At 46.4% G+C, this 10,738-nt stretch overlaps 2 protein-coding genes across 3 annotated transcripts; both read left to right on the top strand.

The window, feature by feature from the left end:
* Positions 1 to 707: 707 nt before the first annotated feature.
* On the top strand, positions 708 to 8,365 carry FUT11 (fucosyltransferase 11). Of its 2 annotated transcripts, XR_009699410.1 has the most exons (4): positions 708 to 1,481; positions 1,896 to 2,521; positions 3,940 to 4,462; positions 8,279 to 8,365. XR_009699410.1 is itself a non-coding variant. In XM_061180615.1 (3 exons), the coding sequence occupies exons 1-3, from the start codon at positions 774 to 776 to the stop codon at positions 4,085 to 4,087; spliced, it is 1,482 nt and encodes a 493-aa protein (XP_061036598.1). In that variant the 5' UTR covers positions 708 to 773; the 3' UTR covers positions 4,088 to 4,840. The 2 variants fall into 2 exon arrangements, 1 of the variants encoding a protein (XP_061036598.1); XM_061180615.1 differs by lacking the exon at positions 8,279 to 8,365 and having other exon boundaries at positions 3,940 to 4,840.
* Positions 8,366 to 8,623: 258 nt separating this feature from the next.
* CHCHD1 (coiled-coil-helix-coiled-coil-helix domain containing 1) lies at positions 8,624 to 9,906 on the top strand. The gene is made up of 3 exons (XM_061197308.1): positions 8,624 to 8,768; positions 8,894 to 9,012; positions 9,608 to 9,906. The coding sequence occupies exons 1-3, from the start codon at positions 8,645 to 8,647 to the stop codon at positions 9,719 to 9,721; spliced, it is 357 nt and encodes a 118-aa protein (XP_061053291.1). The 5' UTR covers positions 8,624 to 8,644; the 3' UTR covers positions 9,722 to 9,906.
* The last annotated feature ends 832 nt before the right edge of the window (positions 9,907 to 10,738 follow it).

The raw sequence follows: 10,738 nt of genomic DNA, 5'->3' as shown, positions 1-10,738 counted from the left end.
GTCAACAGCCAACTCAGAGTGACTGAGGGTGGTTGATTAGCTTTCTTGCTCTGCTTCCACTCATCTTTCTCTCTCCTGAAATGACTGGTGATCACTCGGTGAATAGAGGCACGTAATCAGAAATGAATGAGCCTGAGAACAGAGTTGCAAAGTATATTAAGACCTGGTAGCGGTATCAGCCTCCTTTCCAGCTGGAGAGGCCCCCAACACTGGATGGTTCTGTAGGGAGCCTGGTCATCAACTTGCAATACCTCACAGAGCCAGCCCACATCCCACTCTGAGCTCCCGCTGGAAGCACTGCTCTCCAGGCTGGAGGTTGTTGGGGAGAGAGGCAGAGGTGGCTAGTCTCTCCTGCTAGGACACCACTCAGGCTTTCGTACTGACAGAGTGGCTGACAGTTATCTTCCAACCCCACCTGGCTGGGGCAGGACAAGGGCTAGGCTTGATGGTGGCCAGGCTTGCCTGCTCCCAGCCCGGGAACCCCCTGCTCTGGACCTCTCATTTCTCTTCGTTGGTTTATTTTTCAATGCATCTTTAATTTGTAAAGAAATAAAATAAATTAAGATGTAACCAGCAGCCTCAGTTTTATCTGCGACGTATCACTTTCCCTCCGGTACTTCCTGCCAGGATTAGCGGCTCCCGCGAAGTGGCCGGCTGAGGTGGCCACTGAGCTGCGCATGCGCCATGTGCCCCTGTGGCGTAGGACCTCGTCCCGTCGCGACTCACCGCAAGGCGGGGACTGTTGTTGAGGGGCTTCGGCCGTCAGAGTAGACATGGGGGCCGGCCGCACGGGGGCTGCGCTTGCCGCCCTAGGAGTGCTTAGTGTCTGTGCGGCCAGCGGCGCAAGGCCCGTGGCGGAGGGGGAGACCGGCGGGGAGGTGGAGTGGGCGGAGCCGTGGGACGGCGCAGTTTTCCGGCCTCCCTCCGCGCTGGGCGCAGTGGGGGTGGCGCGCGGTCCGGGGACCCCGCGGCCGGGGAGCGGGGAGGCGGTGGACCTGCCGGTGCTGCTATGGTGGAGCTCAGGGCTGTTTCCTCACTTCCCGGGCGACTCGGAGCGCATCGAGTGCGCGCGCGGCGCGTGCGTGGCGTCCCGGGACCGACGGGTGCGGGGAGACTCGCGGACGCGCGCGCTGCTCTTCTACGGCACCGACTTCCGCGCGTCCGAAGCGCCGCTGCCGCGCTTGGCGCACCAGAGCTGGGCGCTCCTGCACGAGGAGTCGCCCCTCAACAACTTCTTGCTGAGCCACAGTCCGGGCATCCGCCTCTTCAATCTTACCGCCACCTTCAGCCGTCACTCGGACTACCCGCTGCCGCTGCAGTGGCTGCCCGGGACCGCCTATCTGCGCCGCGCGGCGCCTCCGCTCCCGGAACGCGCGGACTGGCGCCGCCGGGGCTACGCGCCGTTGCTCTATCTGCAGTCCCACTGCGACGTGCCTGCGGACCGGGACCGCTACGTGCGCGAGCTCATGCGCTACATCCCGGTGGGTGAGGGCGGGGCGGGAAGGGGAGGGTGGCGCGCCGGGCTGAGGCCGCGACCCCTGGTGTCCAGGCCGACGTGCCATACCTTCTTCTTTTTCTTCTTCTTCTTCTTTTTTTTTTTTTTTTTAACATTTTTATTGGAGTATAGTTGCTTTACAATGGTGTGTTAGTTTCTGCTTTATAACAAAGTGAATCAGTTATACATATACATGTATCCCCGTATCTCTTCCCTCTTGCGTCTCCCTCCCTCCCTCCCACCCTATCCCACCCTTCTAGCTGGTCACAAAGCACCGAGCTGATCTCCCTGTGCTATGCGACTGCTTCCCACTAGCTATCTATTTTACATTTGGTAGTGTATATATGTCCATATATACACTACCCATACCCTCTTGACGGCCGTGCTGTACCCCACTCAGGTGGACTCATATGGGAAATGCCTGAAGAATCGGGAGCTGCCCACGCCGCGGCTACAGGACACAGCCACAGCCACCACTGAGGATCCAGAACTCTTGGCCTTCTTGTCACGCTATAAGTTTCATTTGGCCCTCGAAAATGCCATCTGTGACGACTACATGACGGAAAAACTGTGGCGCCCCATGCACCTCGGTGCTGTGCCTGTGTACCGCGGCTCTCCCTCTGTGAGGGACTGGGTGCCCAACAATCACTCCATCATCCTCATTGACGACTTTGAGTCGCCGCAGAAGCTGGCAGAGTTTATTGACTTTCTGGACAAAAATGATGAGGAATATATGAAATACCTGGCATACAAGCAACCTGGGGGCATCACCAACCAGTTCCTTCTGGATAGTCTGAAGCAGCGGGAGTGGGGAGTGAATGATCCTTTACTGCCTAACTACCTTAACGGCTTCGAGTGTTTCGTCTGTGACCACGAACTGGCTCGGCTGGATGCCGAGAAGGCCCATGCAGCCTCTCCTGGGGACATCCCTGTCCCTGAGCCTCATATTGCCCAGCCCTCACACATGGACTGCCCAGTGCCCACACCTGGCTTTGGCAGCGTGGAAGAGATTCCTGAGAATGACAGGTAAGGGTAGCTGGGGTCCCCTGTGGCTGTCAAATCAAATGATTTATTGACTTGCTTCCTGCAGGCAATAAATTAGCACTAGGTGCTGAGGGAATGTTGTATAAGGAACTTATGACGTGGGATCACTCTGCCTTTAAGGTATCAAGAGTCTAGTTGTGGGGATAAGACAAACTGTGAAAGCTCAGTAAAAGATGTGAGATATCATTCAGGGCAACAACATACGAAAATCAGCTTTTGTAAACAATGTTTGCAGTAGTGGTTCAAAAAAAGCTTCAACTAGAGCAGAGGGCCCGTTCAGGGAAGCAATGGGGGAGAGACAAAGCTGGGCCACGTTGTACATATTCTGAATACTAGGCTCTGGAGCTGGACTGTCCTGAAAATCAACTCATCTATTTATTGAGCACCTTCAGCATGGTGGGGCTGGGGATGAGAAATACAGAAGTGAGTATTCTGAGGGAGGTTTGTCTCCAACAATCAGGATTTATACCTGTTAACCTGGTGTAACTATTAACAGCACCTCCTTTCACTCTTAAAATTACCCTGATTTGGATGATAAATTATATGTTTGTCCTAGACAGAGTAGAAGGGATGCTTTCAAAGGATGATTAACAATGGTGGGCAGTGTGGATTGGAAGGGAAGTGAGGGGGCTGCTGCAGTAGGTGGCAGAAGGTGGTGACATTGGGAAACAAGGTCAGCATGGGAGGTGGGGTGGGGAAATGTTGAAGCCATTTGCAGCAAACCACACCTGTTGGGGGAGGGGTGATAAAAGATTATTAGCCTTGAGAAAGAGAGGCTGCTAGAATGTCCTGCAGAGATCACCTTGGACAGTGGATGGCAGCAGAGGGCTGGCACAGTTTGGTCCTGGGAGTGGAGGTAATTTGTATCCAGTAATTTACATCAAGTAATTTGTATCTAGTTTGTGCTGAACATAATATTATGATTTATCAGAGGAAAAGTGTAACACGTTAAAAAGAGAGAAACATTCAGGTTGTGTCTCATCAAGACACTGGATACTATTGCACTTTCATTTTGATTATTGAAATAGGTGTAACATAAAAGGTAACCATCTAAATATGCCCCCTTGCTTTTCTTAGGGAGATTACTGTGTCCATAGTTTGGCCCCTGTCCTGCCTGCCTCTTAATTCCCCCCACATTTGGGGACCAAGAGCAGGCAAGTCAGGAAATTTAACTCATTGGGGGAGGGGGGTGTGTTGTGTGATAAATTTGTGTTTGTGGCTTACTGCCTGTCACTTGGACTAGTACTGGGTTTACTTCAAATTTCCTTCCCTCAAAGCAGATCCCTCATCCTAGCCAGAAACCACTGTATCTGCTTAAGATTTCTTTGGCCATTCAGAGAAAGGTAGGACTCATAGCTGTGCTGAGGTTCCATAATCCAACTCCCATTTTGATGTTTCAGCTGGAAGGAGATGTGGCTGCAAGATTATTGGCAAGGCCTGGACCAGGGGGAAGCTCTCACTGCCATGATCCACAACAATGAGACACTGCAGAGGAAATTTTGGGATTACCTAACTGAGATCTTCATGAAAAGGAACCAAAATCTCTAATTACTCTTGCAAGAGTCCTTAACTTGATAGAGCTAAGGAGATGGAAGTCCTTATTCTACCATGGGACATGAAGGGTATCTGCTATGCAAGTTCTTAATGAACACTGTCTTACCATGAATTCAAAGAATAAGTTATATCTACTGATATTTTATCCTAAAGATGTGTAGCCAGGGTCTCAGCCTATGGTAATAGGGCCTCTCCTCAAGGAGAGATGGAGGCATCCAGTTCTTGGTTTAGTGGGAACCAGAAGCCTGAAACACCCATTTGATTAAAGGTGCTGATCAACAAAAATTTTAAAGAACTGCTTATTTCTCTAGCCATATCATCCTCTCAGTCATGATTGGGACAACACATTAGTACTTGGCTGTGAATGAGGTAAGATGGGCCAGGTTTAGTGTCTTTAGAAAACTACTGTGCTATTCCTCAAACCACTCATTATTCAGTACCTTTCCCAATCTCTTTTCCTCATCTCTTGCTTTATAAACTGTTATGTTGGTGGTGAAGCAAAACTCCTGGTGGGTTGTATTCTGGCTCTCTGGAGTTGTATTTTTTATATCATTTACTTTGCTTTTCATGTCAACCTTTTCATTTTGAATGGCTTTTTCTTTCCTGGTTTTCCACAATTTCTGATGGAGACGGAGTAGCCTTGCCACTATTCCCACATTCGTTTTCCCCAGCATTAAACTGCCTGTAGATTTGACAGCTTTTCTTACTGCTGGTTTGCTTCTTATCTAGGGCATATCTGAAATTCCTTCTCAACTCATGAGTAGAAAGATTCAGTGGCTAATAAATGTCATGCCAATTTAATGAATTGTCCTGCTCTATTTTAGATTAGAGATGGAGACTCAGGCTGGAAATGACAGCAGAAAAAGCTGTAATGATTTTGAAATGTTGAAATAGGCCAATGTGAATCTAAGTGCAGATTTTTATAAGTCCTTGATCTCTTCTGTTTGCCTAATGAACTCTTCTATTATTTTTATATGCTACAAAAGTCCATTTTCCCCCAAAACTCATGAAAATTATGGCAGAAAAAAACAGCCCAGCAATATAGCTCTAGTAAGTCTCTCATATTCTGTGGCACTTTTCACTTTAAGTGGGATAAATATTCCAACTTCATTCATTCTATTACTGTTACAATGCACAACTTTATAGTACTTACTGAGACTACATTTTGATGGAGCCCACCCACCTAAGCTCAAGGGCATGAGAAGCGAAGCAAGACATTTAAGCCATCACAAGTGGCTGGCTAAATAAAAAGTTGTTAGTCAGATTTAGGGAGGTAGCCAGGCCCTTCTCTTGCTGTGGTTTAAACATACAGCTTAATGGACAGGGAGACCATTTGCTTTTTCTGGGGCAGTGGAACAAGAAAGAATACCTTGGATCTTAGAACTACCCTGGTTGTAATGTTGTATTAATGAGTTATCACTAGAGAAGTTCCATAGCTTATCAATATGTCTGGTTTAACTTATTATGTGTGTATGTATGTATATATACACACATTAATTTACAAACATATATATATATATAGTTGTAAAGACTGAAGAGGAAGATGATGCTTATGACTTCAGTACAGACTATGTATAATAGAATCTTGTCCTTCTATAAGATTTTGTTGGTTTTTAATATTTTGAGCAGACTGCTAAGCTGTTCTGTGTGTGATATACCAGCTTGTTTTTTTAAAAATTAATTTATTTTTATTTTTGGCTGTGTTGGGTCTTCGTTGCTGTGCGCGGGCTTTCTCTAGTTGCAGCGAGCGGGGGCTACTCTTCGTTGTGATGAGCGGGCTTCTCATTGCGGTGGCTTCTTATTGCGGTGCCTTCTCTTGTTGCGGAGCATGGGCTCAGCTTCAGTAGTTGTAGTTGTGGCACGAGGGCTCTAGAGCGCAGGCTCAGTAGTTGTGGCGCAGGGGCTTAGCTGCTCCGCGGCATGTGGGATCTTCCCGGGACCAGGGCTCGAACCCGTGTCCCCTGCATTGGCAGGCAGATTCTTAACCACTGTGCCACCAGAGAAGCCCACCAGTTTGTTTTTAAATTTAAGAAATCCAAAGCTAACATCAAGTGTTTATTTAAAAAATAATGGCACCTGCTTGGAATGGGGTGAAGATTTACAGAGAATTTACAATTTTTGGCTGACATGAAACTATATAATATACTGCAAAATGGAAATTCTGCAACAGACCTCACAATAAACATTTATATATACGGGGTGCTCATATATTGTATATATATGAGATGCTTCAACAACTAGGGTCCTAAAGATGTGGCCAAGCAAAGCTATAATTTAGGCTGGGTTTCACTGCCAGGGTGGTTCTTTTTTCTTTTCCTTTTTTTTTTTTTGGCTGTGCCGCGTGGCTTGTGGGACCTCAGTTCCCCGACCGGGGACTGAACCCGGGCCCTCGGCAGTGAAAGCACAGAGTCCCAACCACTGTACCACCAGGGAACTCCCTTTTTTTTCATTTTATTTAATAAAAAATGCCCTTCATAACAGCATGGAAAGTTTTCTGTTTGGACTTTTGCAGAAAAGAATAAGAGAGAAAGACCTTCGAAAATCCTTATGTTAAAATTTGATATAGTAAGTACTCTTACAAAAGAAGCCAAATTCAGGACTCTGATTTCTAAGCTTGCAATCTATTGAAATGCAGATGCTGGTTTATATAGTGCAAAATACATTATTACCCAAGTGCAAAATAAGGTTAGGACTCGAATTTCATTATGTGCAATGAAAAGGGTAGGTGATGGTTATGCAAGGTGTAGAATCATCCCTACCTCTCCTGTCTAAATACACCAGTTCACACTGGCATTACCTTAGCACTTTTATGTACAAAGTAGGCCAGTTTTTTATGAATGATTGTGGCTGGAGACTCATGCCTGCTTTGTGGTCAGTGCTTCCCAGACTTTCTCCTTTATTCCTCTTACCATAAAAGTATTCAAAACCAGGTGCTACATTTCCACAAGGGAAAGCAGAACCAGGAATAGCCACATGGCTGTCTAACTAAAGGCTTCACTTTCTCTGTGGAGAAAGCAAGCAATGTGAATTTTCTCTGGTTTGGGGCCCAGCCTGCTCTGTATACAGTAGCAGGCTTGGGGTTATTGGTGGTAGAAGTTCTGATAGGAATTAGCTTTATTTGTGTTGCTGCAGTGGGGGTGGAGCATGGGCTGATGCCTTTATTATTCCCGAGTTGCTGCTTCTATTATCACAGGTTTAATTTTGTATAATAAATGGCTTCTTTTTAAACAGTGTCTTCTGCTTGGTTTTATTTATGGGGTGAAGATGGTAAAGCTGGAGACTTGCCAAAATATTTCAAACATTTGTTCATTTAACAAGTATTTATTGGCACTACTCTAGGCCTTGGGGATACAGCACTGAACAAGATAGACAAGGTCCCTTGTCTCATGATGCTTACATTTTAAATGGATGTTGGGGGGTAAGGCTGTAAACAAACAATAAATGAACAAGATAATCCAGACTATGATAGGTGCTCTGAAGAAAATAAAACAGGTTGATGGTGGTTTGGATGGAAGTCAGGGAAGTCCTCTTTGACATGAACTGGGACTCAATAGAAGAAAAAGAACCAGTCATGCAGAGATAAATGGGAAGATTCCAAACATCTGTGATAAGTGATTAGCACACACTAAATATTGCTTCTCCATAGTAGTCATCTTATGAACTACAAGCTTGTCCAAGTTATGCTTCCATTACCAGAGACATTTCTTGGAGCTCATGTGTAAATGCCTTGAGAATGAGTGGTTCATCTTTGGACTGAGTTTTGTAAACAGCTAAAAGTCACTTGGCGGGGGGGGGGGGGGGGCGGGGTTGGGGAAAGAAGTATCTTAGAACCAAGTCTGATTAAAGCTAGGCATCATAATTGAAGGGCCAAGTGTATAAATAGGAATGGTACTGCTAAGTATCTTCAGAGGATTGGCGAGAGGATTAAGTAAAACGATGAATGCGAGAAAGTGCTTAAACCTCACCCAATCCAGTGAGATCACTACAAATGAACAAACGATATCTAAGCAGCAGCAGCTGTCAGAGTAAATGAGCCTATTTTTCTTCCGGCTTCGGAGTGGCTCTAAAGGTAATCAAAACCAACAGTTCTTAAAGGTTTATTAAAATAAAATCATTCCCAACGTAGCATCTTAAACTCTCATATTTTGATTCTCTCCCATCCTCTCTGCCCTTGCCTATGTCAAGCACCCTCTAATCCAGACTTTACCACCAGAAACTAGAGTCCATTTATCAGGCCTCTTTCCTGGGTGTTCCCGGCCCAGTACTGCCCCAAGACTTAAGAGCCCGGAGCCTACAAGAGTCAGCGTAGATTCACAAAAGAGTCCCAAAGACTCTCCTCCTAACCTGCACGCGGGTCTGCACCAGCCGGGATCCGAACCCCGCATCAAGGCGACCCAGCCAAGAAAAGAAAAAAGTGCATGCTGGGGCGGGAGCAGGGGGGCGGGTGGGGGCGGGTAGGGGGAAGAGGTTGTCGCCGAGTCTCGTCGAGCTCGTAGGGGTCACGCAGGGTCACGCACGGCGCCGCAGAGCCTGCCGGGAGCTCGGTGAGCAATGGCGACGCCCAGTCTCCGGGGTCGGTTAGCACGGTTTGGAAACCCGCGGAAGCCCATACTGAAGCCCAACAAGCCCCTCATCCTAGCTAACCATGTCGGGGAACGGCGCCGGGAGAAGGGCGGTGAGCAGTCGGAGCCGTGGAGGCCCCAGAGCGGAAGTCGGAGGAGTGCAGAGGGCTGCTGGGTGGGAGGGCCGGAAGGTAAGGGTCTCCTTGTGACTGAGGGTCCCCGCGTTCTGCTCCTCCAGAGGCGACTTGTATCACGGAGATGTCAGTAATGATGGCTTGCTGGAAGCAGAATGAATTCCGCGACGAAGCTTGCAAAAAAGAGATCCAGGACTTCTTCGATTGTGCTTCGAGGGCTGAGGTGACAGGAGGCTCCTGGGGTGCCCTTTTGGGAGGAAAATGGGGGGCATACAGTAATGGTTCTTACTGCCTCTTGCTAGGAGATACGAAAGTCCCTCTCATTCTAAAAGGGCGAGGAAATTTTTGGAAGCTACTTGAGTCACGCCGAAGTGGGAAAGGTTACTGTTTTGAAGGCATTGTGATCTTGAGCGATTTGTTTCACTGCTTTTAGCTTTACCTGGTGCAGAATGAGGTTAATATTAATATCCACCTTACAGAATTTTGTGAGTGTCAAGTGAAGAGATGAATGGGAAAACCACTTTGTAAAGTTTAAATTGCTGTTCAAATAGACATTATTGTTTGAAGTAGAACTAAAGATAGTAAAGGACAGGTTGTTTGGTTTCCAGCCTAGACTTAATTGCCAGCTGGCATGGTAGCTTCAGATCATACAGTCATTCTTGGGTCCCAAGTCCTTTTGATGAAAGGGGACTGGGAAGATGACACAGATCTCCAGGCTGGTTAATACCTTAGTGTGATTTGGGGTGTTGTGAGAACTATTAGCTTAGGTTAGGGCCAACTTTGGAGCTGTCATTTTAATTTTTGTTCTGTGTTTTCAGGCAGCCCGAAAAGTGAGATCAATCCAGGAGGACCTGGGAGAGTTGGGGAGTTTACCCCCCAAGAAATTGAATAAGTTGTTACGTAGGTTTCCTAACAAACCTCATGTCAGCTGAAAATGGAGAAGCATTTTCAATGACTGGACTGTAGCTTCTGAGAACTATGCAGAGGCATTTTAGAGATATTTGCACTGCCATGCTCTCTTTGAAGAGTAGGAGGCAAAACACTTTCTTTTACCCTTTGGAATCATTATGTGGGTGGAAATTATGCTTTATGTTGAAATAAAATCCTCTGAAGAGAACTTGGCCTTTTGTTGTGGATTAGGTACTCCCACCATAGTTGAACCTTGTGTCCTCCCCTACACTCTGGAAGGTCTTTGCCCCCTAATTTGCACCAGGTGCAGGACAAAAACCTTTGTCTTGTCCTGCATTTGAAGTCCTGTATACCATTTAGCGCCCTTGCCTTTGGATGCATTAAGGATGTTGGAGTCTGTCTATATGCAGAGTTTTTTGCCATCATCTGTAAGTATTTAGCGACTACCTATTTTGTGCATAACCCCTGCAGGGTGCTGCGGGAATAATCAGAAGTTCACAAACTGATGACCCAAAGGTACTGCAGATGAATTTTATTTGGCCCACACAGTTAAAATTTTGTTTTTAAATTAGCTGGCCACATTCAAAAATAGGAAAAATGTCATAAAAAGCCCACTTTTTAGCTTTCCTTAAAAAAATCAAAAGATTTGATTGGCAACCGTAGTTTCTTATTCCCACATGGAAATAAAGATTAATCAAGTAGAGCTGATTATCATTTGTCTCCATTCTCCAGGGATCTGGCCACAGGACTCTCCCAAATGATGAGACTGAGACTTAATTGGCAATTATCTTCTTTGTGTATCACCTGTTCACTTCTCTCATTAAGTTATCTGCCTAGCTGCTGAAGGCATTTACTTTTGTGACATCCTGATATTAGAACAATTGTATAGCATTTTCTGTATACTCGGCCCTTCCAGGCATAACTGAGTTAACCTTTTCTATGTACTTTACAGCACATAACATCCCTTTAAATGTACAAAGGGACCATTGGGGGTTTTAAAGCTCCAGTGGGATAATTATTAAGATAAAGAAGGGGCCGTG

The sequence above is a fragment of the Eubalaena glacialis genome, chromosome 1 (genome assembly GCF_028564815.1).
Source record: "Eubalaena glacialis isolate mEubGla1 chromosome 1, mEubGla1.1.hap2.+ XY, whole genome shotgun sequence".
Lineage (NCBI taxonomy): Eukaryota > Metazoa > Chordata > Mammalia > Artiodactyla > Balaenidae > Eubalaena > Eubalaena glacialis.
This window is presented reverse-complemented; position numbering and strand designations above follow the sequence as displayed.